Source organism: Parasteatoda tepidariorum, chromosome 2 (genome assembly GCF_982258835.1).
Source record: "Parasteatoda tepidariorum strain Cologne lab strain chromosome 2, Ptep-v5.0, whole genome shotgun sequence".
Classification (NCBI taxonomy): domain Eukaryota; kingdom Metazoa; phylum Arthropoda; class Arachnida; order Araneae; family Theridiidae; genus Parasteatoda; species Parasteatoda tepidariorum.
Genome location: NC_141756.1, coordinates 27,165,768 through 27,188,639, shown reverse-complemented (window position 1 = coordinate 27,188,639; position 22,872 = coordinate 27,165,768). Strand labels below are relative to the sequence as shown.

Here is a 22,872-nt window from a genome sequence, read left to right as displayed (position 1 = left end):
TCTGTTTTAAAGAATTTCTCTCCTTTGCAAAAAAAGATTTTCTCTCCTTAACAAACTTTCTCATTTTAAACGAACGTATTTTAGCTTGAACAATAACATCGACTTATTAAGTTAAACTATGTTTCTTCAATGTTGAACTATAGCATTGTGTAAATTGTAAGAATAATAAAGTATAAAATGGAATAATTCATACATTAATATAACAAATTTTGATGCCTTGCTAAGAATTATTTGTTCGATATTAAATCTTAAGGCATATAAATTTTTTTTTAATTTTTTTACTGCATAGTTACTGTTTTTTTTTAATATGTAGATTTATCAGATAAGTTGAGAGTTCTAATTATGGCTCATATGTCAATTTTATCCATTTTTTTCACTATATAATCAATTTTATATATATCAATTACATAATTTTTTTCAATATATAATCAATTTTATATATATCAATCTTATCAAATATACCAATCTTTTATCAAAATATCAATATCAATTTTCATCAATGCATCAATTTTATTAAATTATAATTACAATTTTTTTCACCCTTCCATTAATAATGTGAAGATTTACTATGTAGTTAATGTAAGTATTTTACTTTATAGTTCTATGGAGCTAAGCAGTTTAAACTTTTGCGCAGAATTTGACAATGTTTTTAACTACAGTTTTCAGAAATAAAACTCTCACTTTTAATGATTCAGCTTTGAACAATATTTCGTTAATTTCGAAATCCCGTAATTTTTGTGAGGAAATGTGAACTCTCAAATAAATGACGAAAATGTTTCCTCAACTCAAAACCTCATTGTAGGGCATTGTGGAAGATTATTGATTGGAATATTGAAACTAGGATGAAGAAGACTAGACGTTCGAAAATAAAATGACATATTAAGCTGACCGATCTCCGTGGTGGTCAAGGAGTTGGCCTCGTATCAGAGAGATCCCGAGTTCGAATCCCGTTTCGGGCATCTCCCTGTTCTATCTGTCTTTTTTGTGTTGTTAAGGTGACATTAATCCAGCTATATGGTGCCTACGATGAAGCAATTATTTGAAATGCATTTGGTGCACTAAAAATTTTTTTATTTCGAAAGAAAATAGAATGACGAGAAAAAATTTTTTTTTTAATTTTAGCGAAATTCGTTTCTTTGAAGAAGCGACGATAGTTATTTGACGAATTTTGTTTTATGTGACACTATTTGAGAGTTATTAGACACTTTGATAAAATATTTGCTCTAAGCATTGAACTATACATACTAGAAAGCGATTTTGTAGAAATCGAGGAAAAGTTCGTGAAATTTGATTATTTACAGTGTAATACAAAAAGTGAGCAGATACTATTGTTCAATTTGCACCAGTACCTTAAATATCTATACTACAGTTTATAGAATGCAGATTTACTAATAAAATGCATATTATCTTGTGAACATGCTGATTTTTCTATAATTTGAATAGTTAGAACTTTTTTTAAAATTTTAACAGTAACATATAGTTAATAAATATTTCTGTACAACATCCAGTGCATTAAAATATTATTTAAAATGCTGTGACATAGAATCCATACATGCAAATACTTTTGAAAAGCTCAGCTCAGGTCTTTATCAGTTCAAAACACATTTAACATTTGATCTCAGTCCAAAAGTGGCTTCATAGTCACCACATAACCCTTGTGGTAGAAAGTGGTTGCCTAAAACGTTCTATTGTTCCATTTACAATTCTTTAAAAGAGGAGCAAAGAAGAAAATTACCAGTACCTTACAAAGACGGAGGACTAAAGATTCCGATCGCAATTCTTCATTGCAAATCGAAAAGTCTCTCGGTCCACTGGACCATAAAACCGTCCCTCTCCCCATCCCCGATCCCTCATCCCCATTGTTCAAGGGGAGGGTGGAATTGTTGCTCTCAGAGGGAGTATTAGATGCTTGAGGAAGCATCCATAAAAGAAAAGAAAAGCGGGGTGCTTGACTCGAACCCAAAAGGTGTCGTGGGGGTGCTCGACGTCTTCGAGTGGTCCCTTGTTCTTCTTTGGCGTATTATGGCGTTGGATGGACACCCGCTGCCACAAGTAATGAAGGAGCTCGTCGGGTTACTGTGGTAAATGATGGTCCAGGGGAGATCTTTTTTTTTTAGAGAAGTTCTCTAACCGCAAAAGTACTTTGTCACCGTGGATTTTGCCACCCCTCCATTCCGATTCTAAATTTATTTATTGGAGGGGAGTGCTCGCTTATTGCGATTGTCGTTGTAGAAAGGACTGCTCAGAGGCGCTCAAACAGGAGCTACTGTATGAGCTGAACTAAGTGTTTGAGATTAATGGAAATACCTAGGAGACACTGCTCTTACATTGTATTTATAGCTATTCATTAAAGCAGAGCAATATCATTGCAGATTGCTATGCAGGGAAAATGTTTGCGAGGGTAAGTGTATAATGGGATAGGAATTATTGAATTAGTAGTACAAAAATGGATTGTTATCTATCATTACTACTATAGACTGCTTATTACTACTATTATCATTAAATAGATTATTACTATTATTAATTAAAATTATTACTATTATAGACTATAAACCTAAGAGACACTGATCCTACGTTCTATTTATAGCTATTCATTAAAGCAGAGCAATATCATTGCAGATTGCTAGCAGGGGAAATGTTTGCGTGGATAATTGTATAATGGGATAGGAATTATTGAAATAGTAGTACAAAAAAATTGATTATTATTCTCTTTCCTTAAAACCAAATAGCAAATAAACACCAGCTCGCTAAAAGATAATCGAAAGTTCCTAAGTTCAATCCTCAAAAATCTGAGGCAAGCAAAATATCAATACATCAGAATATCTACTTAAAATATCGCTAAAATGAGCCTAGGACACGAAAAAATGCTGAGAAGGTTATAATTTCTAATAAAATAAACATAGCGAGAATAAACATTTTTGGCAAAGTTAAAAACCAATTGGTCAAAATATCCAATTAAAAAAAAATATCACAAGAAACAGAACAAGCAAAATATCGATATATCGGAATCTTGAGTTAAAATATATCGCAGGGCAGGATTCCTCATCAAAATAGCCCAGAACAGATACTGCAAGAAACTTTGCAGCATTTCATACATCATATTTCTCGCTATATATTCTCTTTTAATAGAGCCACAACTCGCCAAAAGGTAATTAATGGTTCAAAGCCTAATCAATCATAAAGATGCTCGCAACATTACGTGTCGTACACTACTAAATTCCACTTTCCTATATGTCTCTGATACAAATAAATGTTTTCTTTCCTTTCACATTAAATATTGAAATCTTCTTCTAGTTCTTTCCACAGTATATAGTCTGCTTGACTGGTATTGTTCGGAGAAAACCTATACGATATTTTAAAAACATATAATGTAAAGAAAAAGAACTTATGTAAAGGAAAAGAACACTAAAACATTTTAATATTAATTCATCAGAAACTTCTCATCCTAATTTTAAATATCTTATTATTTAAAACTAAGTTCGGATACTATACAATCATAAAGTAGTTATGAAAAAATACTATAGAATAAGATTTTTTAACACGAAAAACTTGACATATGCGATGTTAAAATTTTAAGAGTAATCGATATGCGTTAGCAGTTTACATATTAATTCTTTTTTATTGTTTATTGTTACTCTTTTGTGTCCTATTCACAGAAATAACAAAACAAAAGATTTAGAACTCCTTTAAAAGCTAAACAGATTTTTTACATGTCTGTAACTTTCGATTGACTAAGCTTATTTTGTCGTCATCCGGCGTAAATGAAATTTTCCCTAATCACAGATAAAAGTGCTATTCATGAATATTTTAAGCAGAGCAAATCAAATGGTAAGAAATAATTTATTTAAAAATAACTGCTAATAATAGACGCAATGAGATGCTCTGTGCTACCAAAGGTACGAGTTACTTCAGCCCAACTCTCAGAAAAAGAGGTCATTTTTTGGGTAATCAATCAAAGTACTTATTAGAAATAAAGAAATTTTATACTTGTATTAGAAGAAATAAGGAAATTTTCTACTTTTAAAAATTTTATTTTGTTGTAGTGGCTGCAGATGATATGCTGTAAACATTATATAATATTACTGTAGTTTTAAATTTGTAAATTTTTAACTATACAATCTGTGTGAGGATAGTGAACTGTAAATAAAGTGTAAAAACAATATGAGTTAGTAAGTATAAAGTTACTCTTACAGAATTTTACATCTGTTTGTTCTGTTCAAAAAGTATTTTTGTTTACAGAACAAAGCGTAAATTTTATGTTTTCTAGACCATTTTGCACACAGCAACATGCAGCAAAGCTGAATAAAAAATAGCATCTCAAGTAAATGTAGATTTTGTCTACAAATCAGCTATTAAATTAAATACAATTTTGTTTTTATTGCTGAAATATATTTTTTGCACTGGTTCATAGCATTATGACGCTTAAATTAAGAATTAATATTTTAGAGATGGAAGTTTTTGAATGAAACACATTCATTTATCGAGAAACTTTATCCAGTTTCTAAATCCGCTTATTTTATTTAAATCTCTTAGTTGAAATAACCCATTTAAGGTGGTGCGTTGGCGGAATGTATAAAGTTCAATGAAATGAAATAAATTGACCAAAATGAGTCTCAAGCTGAGGTTACCTCAACTAAACAGTTTATACACATTCTCGTTTTTTAATGGTCATTAAAATTTTAAATTAATCATTCTCATTAATTCTTCAAATTATTCATTAATCATTCTCTATAAACACATTTGTAAGAAATAATAATCTGATCTAAAATTCATAAAACTGAGAAAAAATGAAACAAAATTTTATAATACTTAAAAGGGAAACTTAATATGAACTGCAATATTTTTGAAATATATACAACGTAACTAATTCTTATTCTACATAACTGAGTTTTACTCAGCAAAATAATCTCATTCAATTAAATCAAAATTCAACCTTTCTTGAAATTTTTTAACCCACCCTCCAACTACAATGCCTAATAACAACAATTCCAACAATCTTAGTGCGCGATAAGAGTGAAATTCACAAAAAATAAATTAAAAAAGTAACAGATATAACTTAAAATGTTAATTAAATTTGATATTCCTACCAGATGAGAGGAAAAAAGTAAATCTGTAAAAGTAGTTTTTCCTTTAGTTTCTTTTATATGCAGAGAAACTTTTTGGCGATTGTTACGCGGAGAGAATCACAGGAATCTAATTGTACTCCTTATCAGCGCCATCTATGTATGTTTGCATCAGACAAAAGACAGCTAATTAAGATTGCGATTTATTTTGAACAAAACTACTGTGACCCCTTAACTAAGTTAATATTTCTAAACAATGCAATGACACAACACTCTGTTACGACCTTATTCCATATCTTTTGGTAAAGTTACGTTGATTTTGAATAGCTTGTTAGAGAAGCTTAGAATTTTTATTTTTGTTTTAAATAAAGCTTATTAAACTTGAATTAAAAATTAATATTTAAAATGTTTTCAAAAATTAATCTAAAATAATATACGATACAAATAAAAATTTAATTATTAATATATGCTCTGGATTGCTATTGTTAAATGGTGAAAAAAAAAGTAAGGATTTAACGTTTATTAAGTAAAAAATAAAAGAAAAAAGAGAGTAAGTTAAATTTAATGAGTATGCAGTTAACAAAAGGAAATATTAGAATTCATGAGCTTTTTTATCAATAAAACTTTTTAAAATCTAATCTAATTATTTATATTGTCATAACAATGGGGCCGGGGTAGCTTGATTTGCAGGGCGCTGGACTCATGTTCGTGAAAACGGGAGTTCCAGTGGGACAAAGACTCCCCGTGTAGTAAATGGTGCGTGGTGCACGTTGAATCTGTCGGGTCACGAAGTCCTTCATCCAACAAATTATACCTCTGTGGGTACTGAATTAGAAATTGATCGTTCTCTGGTGCATATCAAAATTACGATCTCTGGATGAACGTTTGTACGAATGGATCTGTCCTACAAACGGGCTTGGCGTATGGGTGCGTCAGAAGTCGAATTCTTGGCCATAGATAGTGCGACTGGAAAACAAGAACAGTAGCACCCCTTTTCTTAATTGTCTGTGACAACAACAAAAAAATCATAACAATACTTTAAATCTTGAAATGAAGTTTGTTATTACCGAATTCTTCACATTCGAATATTTTTATTGGAGGCTATTAATGATTTGAGTTTTTTAGCTGTAAGCTTAATATATTAATTACTTTTACTTAACTCCGAAGTTTTGGAAGAGGTGGACATCTAGTTAGAGCTAAGGACATTAGAATCAGTAAAAAAATATTTACGGCCAAACATACCAGTAGTTGAAACTTATTACCCAAATTTAGGTGTTCGTGCTGTCACAAAAATACCACTGTATAGCAATAAAATTTTACTGTAAAATATAAAATAATAGTTTGATAAGCTACTTTATCTTGTTCCCGGAAATATATGTAAAGAGCATTTGTGATCAATTTCAAGCAAATGGAACTGACAAAAATAGAGAAGATTGTGAGAAAACAGGTTTGGAGAAGTATTTTTACTTCTTTTAATTGCCTTTGGGTAATTATTTTTTTAAATAACAGAATTTCAACTTCAATTTATTTAAAAAGTGGTTTGAGTGAGATGAAAATTAATTCTTTCATTTTATATAAAATTCTGAAGTTTGGTGACTTCTTCAAAACTGGTTAGAAAAATTATGTACCATAAGAATACATCATCCGATCATTTAATTTGAAGTTATTCATGTACATCTTTTTTGTGATCTGTACGTGATGTGTTTGATTGAGGGTTAATGACATTTCATTAATGATTCCATTTGTCATAAAAATGAAAACTTTATGGAAAATAAAAGTCCGATATATTATCAACTATTATATTATATATTATTTTAAATTATTATATTATTTATTTATTATATATTATATTACACTATACATTATATTATCAACTTTAGCCTACATTTAAATAACTATAGTCATTACATATTATCAACAATAGCCATTATATATTATCTACTACAGAACTGCCTTACTCCTCCAATTCACAAATTCTTGAAATCTTGACTTATTTACCAAATTTAATAAACCCTTTCACATTGGCGTATCAGGTTCAAGAATAGTCGTTTTACCATCAAGGCATTTACGTGTTATCTGAATTTCACGCAAATGCATTCAAGCAACAATTCGCATGACAACAAACGAAATCTTTCCTTTTGTTCATAACAAATCAAATGCTCGCATCAACGGAATAATAAAATAAAAGCCAGTTCAAAACAGGAGAAATCTGTTATTTCCACCTGCAGATCTATCTTTGGCGTTGAAAAATCTCTTAAATCTAAATCCAAAAGCAGTCAAGGAATGCTCAAGAAAACGCATTAGGGGCCTTCACATTTACATTTTCCGATAACGACGAAAAGGGATTCAATGATTTATTTCTCCTTAAAGCGCCCAAGACACATGCTGCCATTTGAATGACACGCGGTACAACATATCGCATAATTAATACATAGCCCCCTCTTTTCTAATGGGGGACTTCTCCCAGGGGGAGGCATTAACAATTAAATAGATCGATGATCCAAGCAAATGAGATTCTGATGGATGTCCAAGTCTCACGAACCATGGTTATCGCTACCTGCATGGGGTGACTGGAACGAAAAACATTCGATTTTATTGCTTACTCTTCTCCACAAGATTTAAAGCCATTTGAAGTTCGCTCGATATGAGAGGAAATGGAAATGCTTTTTAAGTATCATCGTTATAAGTTGGTTTCCATGACAATTAAAGGGTAATGTCACTCTAGAGTATGATCCACTTGATCTTTTAAAGGAATTTTTAAGTAGGTGAATAGTTTATTTCATGCAAAAATCTTTGATGAATACTTACTATGCGCTTTATGAAGATTTCATTTTCATAATTTTTTTTTAAAAAAATTTTGACTATAAAAAAATACAATAAACTCGCCAAATAGGCTAGTTTATTCAAGATTCAAGAGAAATGAAATTCTACTTAATTTAATTAATTAGATTGACGCAAAATATAATTAAAGAAAAATGTATGCAATACTATAGGTTAGAATTTACCGAAAAAAAGCTAAATTTTTATTTTCAAAATACTATAATGCGAAAAAGATACCTCATGCAAAAAGAGGAAGATTGATATGAAAAATTTTGAAAATTGGATGTCCGTCAATGCACTTAAAATTTATAAAATCGGAGAAATTTGAAAGTTTCTCTTGAATTTATAAACAACACTTAAATATTGCACAGTGATCAAAAAAATAGACTCCCCTGAATAACTTGTGATCAAATGATTGGATTTTCACGCTCTGGAACGCAAGATTAATGGCTCGAGGGACTAACCTCAAATATGCTAATTAATTACTGCAGACGATATTTTAAGCTAAGAAATTAGACATAAAACGTACTTTCTCTAAAGAAACATATGTTTTTTTGGACGGATTTGAATTTCTGATGCCCAAAATATATGGGGTTGCTACAATCTGTGAAATATGGAGCACGCAGTTTTGTCAGGAGAGCGGTCCTAAGTTTGGGCCACTTAATGTCAATTTTACTTCTTGCTTGTTTCTCCTTATCTCAAGAGCTTTTAAAGAGAATAGCCACAGGTCCTGGGCTCGATCTTCGGGCCGGGATAGGCTGACTCAGCCTTTCATCCCTTCACTGGGTCGATAAATGAGTACCAAGCATGCTTGGGAACTAAACACTGGGGCTTCCACGTTCGGCTGACCACCTGATCGGAACTTCTGCTCCTGCATCCCAGAGCCCAAGATCAAGAAAACTGAGATGGGCACAGTAGGCCTTGGCCCTCTATGGGCTGTCGCGCCGCTGAGTTTAGTTTAGTTTCGAAAAAAAATTTGCCCGTAATTATAAAATTCCTGTATGCGAAAATTATTACACGCAAAAAGTGATTTTCAGTAATTAATTATTATCTTTTTTATTTTACTTGATAGTCGGAAACTTTTAAATTATAAGGTACATACATTTTCACATCCTTTCAAAGAAAAATTTAGCATATTTTAAAAGTGCAAATACAAAGTAAATCGAGTACAATCGGCGGAATAGTTCTTGAGAAATCAAAATTTACAAACTTGTTTTTTTTTTAATTTTTATTATTGCAATAATTTGATATCTATTTATCTGATTGAGCTCAAATTTTTCATTCTATGCATAAAATTTTGTAAAGTGTTGCTTAATTTATTGTATGCACTAATTAATTAGTGTATTTAAGGTTAGGACTTCTAACCAGTAAGTTTCAGTCTTATTCGATCTTTAGATCAATTCGTGAAAATTCGATCTTTAGATCAAAAGTAATTCTAAATAACGCGTAATATTAAATAAAGGGAATAATAAATAAAAGGAATAATAAGTAAAGCGGTTACTTTCTTATTGCATCCTCAGCATTCAATTCAATATAATAAATTAATAATTCAATGTAAAAAATTAATTCTTACATTTGTGCTGTTTCTTCCTCGCCTACAAACATTAAGTATAAAAAAAAATTTCTCGCAGAGGAAAAAAGAATTATCAACTTTAATGACCTTGCTCGAGATTTATGATGCTTTTAGGCAAATGTCAAAAGTTCATCGAAAGATAATTGATATTTGTCATAATTGGGCAATCATCCAAATTATTATTCATGTAGTTGATGTAAGAAATATTAATGATCTATCTTAGGATGAAAAATACGCCTCAGATAGTAATCCCGGATAAATTAGCATTAAGCAGCTAATTTATCCGGGATTCCAGCAGAATCCCGGATAAATTAGCTGCTTCTAAATTTACTTGTTAAATTGCGAGATATTAAACTGTCTCAGGCTTTCTTTTCTCTTTAATTTAGCATAAACAACAAAAGTTAAAACTTACAATGCACATTATTGAAAAAATTTAAAACGTAAAAAAACTAGCTCAAAATTTATGCATACAAGGGGATTTTTTATATAGTTTTAAAATGCGATGCAAGGTATTTTGGTGTTGTATTAATCTGCATGCTGCATTAATTTAATGGCGCACGTCATAATCGACAAACTATAATGGCACTTTGTTTCAGTAAAGTTTATAAATGATATTGTATTAATGTAAAGCAATGTGTGATAAATGAAGAAAAAATATATAAAAAAAAATGTGTTTCTTTAAAAAAATAAAACAAAAAATTGTATGATTTAAACTACTTCTTTTTATTTATATTCATGAATTACCAAGGGTGTCAGCGTTATTCTATACTTTAAATCATACTTTTTTAAAGCTACCACAACCACAAAAAATGTCCTTAATTACTGTTTACTTATAATATATTATATTTTGCTAAAATAGCGCTTTATTCAGGGTTTTCTAAGTACCCTGAATAACGCTATTTTCAGGATGTATTTATTATCGCCATGGAACAACGACAAAATTTTTACGGGAATATTATGCATTAGCTCTGTGCACATATGTGGACCTTCGCTTCTTTGTTTCTAAAAACACCCTATAAGAATATTTACAGTTTTACGGTCACTCAAACATTCGCGGACGTTTAATCTTTCCGGGGATTCCAAGTTATTTGGTTAGAATTCCACATAAATAGAAATTATTTTCGAAAAATGACACAAAATCTTGAAAACGATAGCAATTTCAAATACAATTTAGTTATTCTTAAAATAATTTTTTTCTTTTGACTTAATAGTTCAGTGATTTGCATGAATTTTTTTAATTTATATTTACTTAATATTTAAAAATAATAGTCAAGAAGATGCAGGTTCAGGTATGTGAACCTTGGTATAGTATGGCGAATTTTATAATAGCTTAAAGAGAAATCTCATAGTATTACGAAATCTATATCAGATCTATCCATTTACAGACATTATATTTATTTAGATTATTATATCTATTTAGATTAGAGATTATATACATTTATGTCCATTTTTTGTGTATTTTTATCAATTGTTTCATGTTAAAGTATATACATATAAAAGTATATACATATGTTAAAGTATATACATATTTATAGAGAGATTTCGCACTTTTACCTTAGTTTCCATAGGCTGTCGTGCATAAGATTGAAGCAACTGCGCATGCTCGCGTTTATTATAGGTGCTGCGTATCTTTACGTTGTGTTTGTGTGAGTTACGCTTCAAAGACTAAGCTAAAAGCATGACGTTTATAGCTGTTAAATGTTGCTTTCTTTGTAGGCCTACTTTGGAACTAAAAGCATGGATATGGAATGCGAATTTGAAGAAATGTAAGGGAAGAGCGGGCATGACGGGACATCGCTTTTTCTTTTATGCGTATCACGGTAGCGAAATCTAAAGTGCGTTTTCGATTAGAAAATATTGTTGTTCTCAATACACACAAGTTTTTTCGTCAGTTCACAAGGTATTACCGAAATACAAGCATTGTTTTGCTTTGCTTATAACGTGTTAAAATATTTTTCCAGGTTTGTATGCTGTTATTATTTGTTCAATACATTGCAATAAATTTTTCAAATTTGTGGCACTGTAGTGTTATTATTGTACAAGCATAATGAGTGGTGAAAATTAAAATTTATTTGTTTAAACAAATTTGAAGATAATCTTTTTAAAAAATGTACTATCCGGGCAAGATGGGACAGCCAAAGTAGAATAAAAGTGTATTATAAAAATTAAACTCTCCGGATTTGGCAAAAAGCATAAAAATAAGGTAATATTAACAACAACAAAAATATGAACTATCACATATAACTTAACAAATTATTTAAGAGAAGTTATAAAAATAATTTATAATTAATTAATTGACAGACTATATTCAGATTGCTTAGAATGGGCTCATGAAGCGTGCAGTGCTTATTCCGGTTTTGGCCGCTTCTTATGCAGTAACTGTGATGCTTAGGAACGTTTTTTTGTCGATTACTCTTTTATTCTAACGTTAATTTCTGTGATTTTTGAAATATAATTAGGTGTCCCATCTTGCCCGGGTAGCCCGCGCAAGATGGGACAATGTTCTCTTTTTGTTTATGTTAAGTTATTATTATTGAACTGTATTATTTATTTATTTTCTATATGAGATATGTAAGAGCAATGTTCCCACTATATGTTTACAATATAGAAGATATAAAATTGCTCTCGTTTACTCTTTTTTAAACCAAATTTCCTGAAGTGGTCCATTTTGCCCGCTCTTCCCCTATTGATAAAATTTAGAAATGAATCTTGTGGTCTTACAACAATTGGTTCATTCAGTAAATAAGTAATTTTGAGGATTTAACATTATATTTGTCTAATTGCACTAGTTTTTTAGGAAACTAGATAAATTTTCGTTATTTTAAAATTATAAATTCTATCTACTTTAATTATGCAATTTAGTTAAAAGAAGTTAATAATCAGTAGAAGTTCAATAATAATTTCTTGAAATATTAATGAAAATAATAATAATAAGCTGCATTCTTTATCGCTGCATTCATCGAAATCTATTATCTAACAAATGTTTCTGCTCATAGAACCACAGTTTTACGTAGAACAAAGCATCGGGAATCGTATGTTAAAGCCATTGTAAATTTTTGTTTTGATTTTGAGGTCAAAGATAAAAACATACTCCACTATGTTAGAGTTTTAAACTTAAGGATTTTTGCAAAAATCTCTTATTTTCACTTACGTAAGTTTGATATTTTTTCAGGGGAGCATGCGCATTTCACTTGAACTGACGCATGCGCACTAGAAGTGAGCATGCGTAATTACTTGAAATCTTACGTACGGGAGCGTACGGAAGCTAGCGTAAATTTGCAAAAACCTCCCTATTAACCTAAACATTTTGTGATTTTTTTTCCGCAATTTGTAAATTTTACCCCCAAGAATAAATTTTTTTACACTTAATATTATATTCTTTTCTGTATTATTTAATATGCGTGGTATGCAAATAATGGTAAAAAGTTTTGAAACTGATACAGTACCGCTCAAAAGTATCAGTACACCTAGAAGCTTATCAAAAAATGGCAAAATTCAAAGTGTCATAACTTCTTTAAAAATGATCAAAAATGCTTCTGCTTTAGCTCAATTTGAAGCTTAAAATCTCTACTTTTATGTACTTTAATTGTTTTTAATTAATATATTTTGAAACTATGTGCAATTACACTCTAAACAATCATAGAAAATTGCACTAATTTTTTGTGAAGTTTGACGCGATGTACGGGCACAAAGGGGTTAGATATCGTTAATTTTTATTATACCATTGAAAAATTTGGACTTTTAGCTTTCATTTATAAAAAAAAATTCCAAAAAAACATGTTTTTTGACGAAGTTATTGTCAAATAAAAAAAAAGGTTCTTTTTCAGAATTTAATGATTTTTCAGCAATTATAATGAATTTTAGTGTAATTATAATATGATATGAAAATTTTTTAATTAAAATAAATTAAAAATTTACATACATTTTTGTTTTCAAATTTTTCTGAGAAAAATACGAAAAAATAAATTTCAAAATATTAAATTGTAAACGTTGATTCTTTCCAAAAAAAAAAGTTAAAATTTTTATAATAAATTATGAAATAATATTCGCGATCGCAACGAACTATAGGGGGCGTTGTTGTATGAGACGCTTACCTGCGATTTCTATATGAACCGTCATTCAGTTACTCTGGAGACGTCGTTAATGTAGCGTGTAGCATTGCAACGTTCCTTCTTTAATGTGGCTTATTAAATTTAAAAAAGAAAAATGCTTGATATTCTTTCTTGTACAACCGAAAACAAAATGGTATCTCTTTTTATTAGAGAAGGAATATCCAAAACACATCGGAAAAATATTTGTACATTAACAGAAAAAAATATGTATATTCTTATAAGAGTTAAAACCTAATGACCGAGAAATAGTATTACTAAATTTAATGATATAACATGAAAGGCCCATTTAAACTTTACATTCTATAGTTTTAAGAATCATATTACTTCAAAAATTAAAATGAACAAAAAGTATACATAAGCTTCATAATTTTATGAAATTTAATTTTGTAAACAAAGTTTTTTGACAACAATTTTTATCAAAAAAATTTCAAGTTTCAATAAAAATCATTATTTAGAAACGAAGAAACGTAAAATAAAGAATGCTGACGAAGCAAAAACAAAAAAACAATTCTTTTTTGTCGCCATTTTTAGTGCTACGAAAATTCGTCTTTGGGATTTGCCAAAAACAAAACAAGATGCAATTTTATTTTTTCAAGAGGGAAATATTTTACCGAAAAAACGAAAATTTACCAATTCCCACAACATGAAACTTTATCTTGGTAAAAGTACGTTTTGGAAATGTTATTTCATTTGGAATCTTATTTATCAGAGTTCATATGGCGATATGATTGTTTTGAATCTATGCTAAACTCTATATCGGCTCATTTTCCACCGAAATCCGATCGACTATTTTGATTTTAAATAAAGTGTTTTATTTTATGAATTGTGCAAAAATTTTAAGTGTAGATTGGCGGCGCTTAAAAACCGTCAAATCTGTAGCGGCGGTGGCGTTAATATGTAAGTACCGAATTTTTATTCCATACTTTTCTGAATCATATTACTTCAAACATTGGAATATACAAGAAGTATACATAAACACATAATGTTATACCATTTAATTTTTCAAAAAAAGTATTTTGAGAACAATTTTTATCAAAAAATTATAAACTAAAAAACGGAAAATAAAGAATTCTTAGGATAAAAAAACGATTTTAAGAATTCTTTACATTGAAATAAAAACTTCCATATTGTTTCTTTTTTTATTATTCTTATAGTTCTTAATCAGACGTAAAAAACCATTCTGTAGAGAACCATCATCAAATGAAAAAAAATATTTACAAGCAAATTTTTTATTGTAAAAATCATTGCACTTACCTGATTTATAATTCCCGGAGAATTCCAAAATGATAAGTTCCTTGTTTGAAAACTTTATTCTCAAATAATAGACACATAGTTTATCCCTTCATTACTTTTAGATAACATACTACACAGCAAAATTTTATAATAGATATGAATTTGAATATGTATCTTAAAAACAGAACAGCTGAATTCTAGTTGAAATGATCTATTCTTTCAAAACTAAAAAAAACTTACCAAGAAAACGATTCAAATTAATTAAAAATCAGCACAAATGGCACTATTTCAAGTAACTTGGATAATTTTTTATTGTTGTTTTCCGAATTATATGGATACAAAAATATATACTATTCTATAACGAAGAAGAATATGCTATAACTATTACAATTCTGTATGTTCTGAATTCATATTTATTCACTGGAATGACGAAAGCAATGTTGACTTCACTTTAATTCGTAATGAATTGAAGACAGAAGAAATGCATTTTACCTTAATACACACATCTGTAACAGTATCCGAAATCGGAAGTCATCAGTTGCAAGTTTGTTGATAATAGAAATAAAAAATTATTGAGGAATTTTTCTTCAAATGTTTGGCATGTTCTGTTCCTGAAAGATTTACTAATATTCTGGAGATTTTTTTCAAGTTCTTCGGCCTTTTCCTTAGGGAAATCTTGTTTCTTATTTGCTGCTAAAAAATGGCGTCTGATTCAGTCAATGACTTTGATGGAACTAAATGAAAACGTGATAAATTAATGTCTGATATTTACAGGCTCCCGCTAGACGGCGTACTCGAGCGTTGCGATCGCGAATTATCGAGAAATATTAAATTTTAATTTATTTTAATTAAAAAATTTTCATATCATATTATAATTACACTAAAATTCATTATAATTGCTGAAAAATCATTAAATTCTGAAAAAAAAACTTTTTTTTATTTGACAATAACTTCGTCAAAAAACATGTTTTTTTGGAATTTTTTTTTAAATGAAAGCTAAAAGTCCAAATTTTTCAATGGTATAATAAAAATTAACAATATCTAACCCCTTTGTGCCCGTACATCGCGTCAAACTTCACAAAAAATTATTCCAATTTTCTACGATTGTTTAGGGTGTAATTGTACATACTTGCAAAATATATTAATTAAAAACAATTAAAGTACATAAAAGTAGAGATTTTAAGCTTCAAAATGAGCTAAAGCAGAAGCATTTTTGATCATTTTTAAAGAAGTTATGACACTTTGAATTTTGCCATTTTTTTATAAGTTTCTAGGTGTACTGATACTTTTAAGCGGTACTGTATGTAAAGCAGTATTGCAATGCGCTCAGGAAAAAAAAACGTTGCATTTTTTTTTTTAAATTTTTATTTCTAAATAATTTTTAAATATATTCATCATTGTATTTAAGTACACCATAATATAACAATATGCATGTTATAGTTCCTACTTTAAGTGCAAGAACTTTTACTTTTGCAGGTTTTTTAGATGTACTTTTAGATGCATTTGAAGTAGTTAGATTCTTTTACTTACTTGAGTCCCGAGTTCCACGTATATGGAGCAAAAATTTTTAGCCCCGAGTAATATAATCCATATTTTCTATATCTTATTATTACTTATGGCAGTAAAGAAAAAAATCGGAACTGTAAAATATTTGTTTGCTATATCCCTTTATACTTCAGTAGTGAAGAGGATAAATACAGGATTGAATAGTTATATTTTCTTCTAGTTGTCTAGTAGTCTTTTATAGAGATTTCTCAATAGCAAACAAATTTAAAAGCTTTAAATAGATATTACATATTAAAGTTTAATTAAAGGCTTTAAGGTGTTCACTTTTTCTCTTTCTAAAAGTATAATTCCTTATGAATATATAACAAAGCAGAACCTTTTCACTAATACTGCAGTTGAAATAAATATGATTTAGTTTGATTAAGAAGGGTAAGTTCTCTTTTTGTCTTTTACGCCTGTTGAATTTCACGCAATAATACAATGATTAAAAAAATGTGCATAAAAATCGCTATACAAGTAACATTGGAAATACACACATTTTAGTTTATTGAATGCGTATCATTTTATAACTGTTCAAACAAAAAATTCTAACTTGAAATTACCAAGTAAAATTCAACAAAATATTAAAATTTAAAACTATGCATTTAGAAACTAAGATTTGATTTAATATTGACATCAGCCGATTTTCTTTCAAACATTAATTTTTTTGACAGAAAGAAACATCTCACTATAAAAAATTCCGTAATCTAACTTAAAATTCCGTAAGATATAAATCCCGTTTTAATATAGCGGTAAGAAATATTGGCACACTAAATGCAGCATGCTGAAAATATATTTTAATCGCAAAGTTTTATACCATAATTTTTACAATTATACATTGATTCTGAGTTTACAGTAAATATTACTGCATATAAAAATTACGGTATGTCAGATTTTTTTTGTTCCGTAAAACGTTTCGATAAAATTGAATTTATGGTAAGAGGTACTGGTGCTTGAGGACCACTACTTTTTACCGTAAATTGATACGGAAATTTTTTACAGTGTATAAAAATTTTATAATATAAACTTATATTAAAATAGTAAAGTTTGATTGTAGAAATGAAGAGTACTTTTTATGGTCATAAGTTAAAACTTAAGTGGTGATTTCATAATACGAAATGAAATCTTTAGCTACGTAATATGATGTAATAATATGTTATTTTTATGTACGTATATAACTTTTTCATATTTGCAACTTAAACGTTCTTAAGAATTTAAGTTATAGTGATAAGGAATCGTATATACATATTTTTATAAAAGAATAACAATTTTACTGTTTAACTTCGCTACTATCTAAATTAAAGCTGTCTTAAATTCCATAAAAATCTATAAGAAATCATTTGCTTTTCCGAAAAAGCAAATGTAGTAGTTGATAAAATAAACAAAAAGTTGTTTTCATACACTCTAAAGTTCTTAAGGTATTAAAAAATGAAGAAACATTACACAATGTTGGTACATATATAAATTTTTCATGCTTGCAATATAAAAATTTTATACACTGAGATAAAAATATGGACAAAACTACTAGAATGTAGTGAAAATTATCATGTTTCTGAATCTATAGGAATACCAAAAAGAAAAGTAATATTTGAAAAAGCACTTTGGTAATGATTTTGGTAAAATCAACAGTAAAATACAGTTTCTTAATATGCGATAAAGTTTGATAAAGTTTGATAAATGTGGTTAAATTTGGTAATTTAATCATGATATCTTACAACAGGGCATAAAGCTATATACTTTTTTGGCTAAATTTGCTTTTCAGTTTTGAATTCTTCACTAAATGAGTGATAATAAGAACTATATTTCTGAAAAATAGAATTTAAAGTAAATTGTTACTCTGTAAACGAAAAAATTACCAAATGAATATTTTAAATACCATATACCGTATGTTTTGGTTTTGTAACCAGAGTAATGGTTTTTATAGCCAAACATGTCATTATCATACGGTACGGTAGTAATAACAGAATTTTTTTCTCCGTGTAGAATGCAAGTTATTTTTATAACGAATATAAAGAGCTGAGAATATTAATAGCTTATTTAAATTAACATTTATCTTTTATTAAAGGCGTTAACATTTATCATTTGAAAATATTTAAAGAATTTAAACTCCATAAGATAAGTACTCATACGTAAGAAATTTTTTCTAGAAAGCAAATGGAACTGATGATTAAATAAACAAAAGATTTCAAAGATATTAAATCTCCTAAGACATCAAAAACAAACAAAAGTTTTCCCGTTAATCTCCTCAAGAATCCCATTTCTCTTTCCTACACAGCAAAAACGCACATAAACATGTCCATTCACGTTTCTCTCCTTCCCAAAGTAATCCCACGTAATCCTAAATAATGGCGAAAAGAAAAAAGGATCATAAAAATAGCAATAAATGTCGTCTGAACACTCACCTGTACCATTCTAGACCCTTGTCGTAAAACCTGTCGAAGAAATGTGTTTCCGGACCTGTGGCCCGGATATCCGGATGCAGCCTCAAAAACTCCAGTAGTGCCCGAGTCCCGCATTTCTTTACTCCGATTATGAGGGCCTGAGGCAACCGTCTTGCTGCCCCTCCTGCCCCCCATAATCTCATCATCGCTTCTCCACCTCCACCGGAAATCACGGAACCGTTGCCGGATGGCAATAATCCGGCACTGGAAGAAGTTCTGGATTCCTCAGCGCTGCTCGGTGGGCCGGACTTGATTCTCCGGGGAAACCATATCTTCACAGCATATTCATTGCTTTCGTCTTCGCTAGGATTTCTCGGAGACGGGGGAAGAACACTCGAGATGGAAATATCGTCTGCTGTTATTAAAGGGTGGGTGGATAGTACATGCCACGTGTAACACGTGACTGAACAACAGATCAGCGTCATCATAAATAATCGTCTGAAGGCCCTGCATCTTACATTGAAGTCCATATTTAAAAATCGTTTGAAATTTTTACTTCATTTTTGTTTTCATGGAATTGTCAATTCATTATCACGCGATCTTTGATGACTTGTTATGAAGTTCGCACATTTTTGAATTGAAGTTGCAGTCATTTTCTCGTTTCAGAGTCGTTTTCACTATTAATAGAAGCTTAAAATAGCACGTTGCTTTAAATATTAACTTATAAAGGGAACAGACTTTTTCTCGTGAAGAAATTTTTCATCTGAAATGGTCGTTCTTTTAATGTGTTTTTTGATATTTATAAAAGCGATTCGCGTAAATACTTCAAAATAATGAATAAAGTTTCCTTTAGAAAATGTTTTTATCTAAGCGTCAAAAATCTTTATTTCTGTTCAATGTTTAAACTGCTGACAAAAAAAATCCCTGAAACTTACATTTTGCTTAATCGACGCAAAATATAGCAGAATGAATAATAGTTCTATAGACCACATTGTTGATTACCATGTATGAAATTTGAAGCTTCAACCGATAAATTAACTTATTCTTTTAGCATTACCACTACACGATCAAAATTTCATGCGCTATTAATTGCAAGAAAAACATTTCTTTAACTGAATTTTTAACAATGATGGATGCAATTTTATCATCAAATACCTCTATTCATTAATCACCCTATATTGTTTACTGAAAAACGTTCGATTTTAAAACGACGCTAATAAAGCGCATTATAGCACGTGCCAGTTGAGAACTTTAGAGAGGTGGGGAAGAGGCAATTATCGATAAAGTAATTAAAAAGCAATCAAGTAATTTGGAATGTTCCGGCACAGGGTGGTGCGGAGGGGAAAGATTGTTGACACTATTCCTTCGGAAGATCTGCCGGGCTTAGAATCAAAGAATCGAACACCGTTTCCTTGCTGGGTTCTGCATCTCGCGTTGACTGTCATTACTGGAGTTGAATGGATTCCCGTGGTATATGAGGGAGAGAATATCCTACAGAGAATGAACCACGTGACCGCAATTCGATTCGATCCCTTTCCTGCTGCGCCCTCTGGCGGGATGGTGCTCAGCTGTGGGGAGTTTTATCCTTTTCTGTTCCCGATGAGAAAGAAGACGTGCTTTATTTTCAGTAAATGTAATTCGAATAAAAGGAATTTCAATAAATAGCAGACGAGGATTTTAATTTTGGAAACCATTAATTTTACGTAGTTTCAGTAACGATGAATAAGAATTTGCTCCAGGCTGTTTCACATTTACTTAAAAGAGAAATATTTTATTTTGAATGGACTGGAATGTTTTGAATTTGGTAATAGGTGTTTCATTTTTATTAGTTTTTGTTTTGAAAATTTGGTCATATTAACCATCTTAACATTTTTGTCTCAATATGCTTTTTAATGCATCAATATGTTGCACATAAATAAAATAAAACACCGTGGAAAATGCAAGTAATATCACATAAAACTCATACCGAAAACATAATATACTTATTAATATTACGTCATTTTATTTGTTCTTCTCAACATTGCTTTTATTTTATTGATATAAATTACTTAAACGAGTAATTTAACTTCATAAATGATTGCCATATCATAAATAACTAATAGACAGAAAAATAGATCTAAATACTCATAAATACTTCATTAGGAAGGGATGTTTGATATTTGAAGTAATATTTGTTTAAAATTATACATAAAAAAAATTTTAATGAAGTATGCACAAGTATTTGACAAGTATTTTCTTCAAAACTTTTTATATATTTTAACACACGAGGGAATTTAGGAATCAGATATTTTGAATTACGATTATTTTTGGTATTACGATTTTTTTTAAATTTATGAATATAAATTTTAGAAAAAAATATATCTTAATTCAAATTTCACTCATAAAGAGTTACGGCGCAAAATTTTTTTTTAAGTAGTTAGAGAAATTTTCTTCAGTTTGAACTCAAATCCAAGCAATGAATCAAATTGGTATTTTAATCTGAAGAAAACATATAAGGAAAGAAAGGGGGTTTCAAATCAATATTTAAATAAAGAAAGAGAACAATCTCAATTTAACGAAGCACAAAAGAAAAAATTGAAATTAAAAAGCAAAACCTATTGCTGCCGGAACTTGAAGGTCTTTTAAAACCTGCCTTAATTGCTTGAGTGTTAACTCATAAATATGTAAAAAGATCAATATTTACGAAACACTCTGACTTGAAACTTGATATTGATATGAAATTTAAGTGAATACAAAATTTGTAAGTAATGATACTAGATAAATAAATTAGATTCTTTTTTTTTCTGGCTAACAAACTACCATAACATTTTTTTTCCATGAATTCCTTTTTTAATAATCATTTATAAAAGAAACATTTTCTCGTTTTTAATTTGCTACATACATAATAAATATTTAAAACTGCTTTCATATCAATTATTCATTGTACTCATATAAATTACATTTTAAGCCGTTTAAAGGTATTAAATGAAAACATCTATATTTCTATTGTGCTTCATAAATTTTAGAAGTAAATATCATTCTGAAATAAGAATCTATCCAAAGAATGTACATTTGCCCAACGCTAAAGAAAAGTGTTGATACTTCAATTTCTTAAATAATCAAGCATTTCACTTCCAAAACGTCTAAATGGGCCTCATATGTTGAAATAGTTCCACCAATTACATTTATTAAGTGGAAAAAATGTAAATCAAAGTTACGAAAATGTGTTACAAAAGTAGTATTTTTTCTTTTTTTAAGAATCTGAATTTACAGTGAATTTACTTGCTCCTAGGTTTTTAAGATTGCAATTAATAAAAAATTTGCATTTTTTAAGAATCTGTTTTTACAGAAATTTACTTGCTACTAGGATTGCAAAATAACAATTTAGTAAAAAAATGGATTTTTTTAAGAATTATTTTTTAAAGTGAGTTTACTTGCTGCTAAGAATGTAAAATTGCAGTTTAGTAAGAATGCGCAAACACTCCAACTGAATTCAAGACAGATTTATTCAATCTCGTTCATATTTTTGCCACGGAAAATTATAATTTTTTATTATGTATACTGTCTTGCCATACACAATTATCTGGACTTCAAAACGAACAACAAAGCCTAAACATTTAAAAAATTATTATTTTTTTAAAAAAAATACTCATTCAATTTGTTAACATTTTAACACCTAGATATAAATCATTAAAATCAATGAAAGGTTTTCAATTTTCGCAGATTATTTCGTGCCTAGATATTAAAAATATACGTTGCCAACGCTGAAATAACTTTTTAAAAAAACTAAAAATTTGATCACAAATGCTATCAGCTTTTTAAAAGAGAGTGACTTTTATCTATAACGACAGTTTACGCCATTTTCCTAATTAACATGGAGAATGCTAGTTAAAGAGAAACAAAATTTAACCTAAAATTCCTGAATAATTGTTAAAAACTTAAACTAGTTTAAAAAAATAGCATATTATTTACTGAATAAAAATATAAATTTTAGTGACGAGAATGCCTTCGATGATCAGTCTGAAATTTGGAAATATATATATATATACTTTCAAACTAATGCATAACATGTTATTGTACTATCTTTTCATATTGTATTCAAGCATATTTTTAAATATCTGGAGCTTTAGGAGCCCATCTGTGTTTTATCAAAAGATGCTTATTTT

The 22,872-nt window shown here is 29.3% G+C and overlaps 1 protein-coding gene across 1 annotated transcript in view; it reads right to left on the bottom strand.

Annotated features, from left to right (window-relative positions):
- Hs3st-B (Heparan sulfate 3-O sulfotransferase-B) overlaps positions 1-20,229 on the bottom strand; it is a 34,711-nt gene extending 14,482 nt beyond the window's left edge. The window contains exon 1 of the mRNA XM_016047921.4: positions 18,749-20,229. Within this exon, the coding sequence (XP_015903407.1) occupies positions 18,749-19,257 (509 nt within the window). The 5' untranslated portion in view covers positions 19,258-20,229. The remainder of the gene's footprint in view (positions 1-18,748) is intronic.
- Between the last annotated feature and the right edge of the window lie 2,643 nt (positions 20,230-22,872).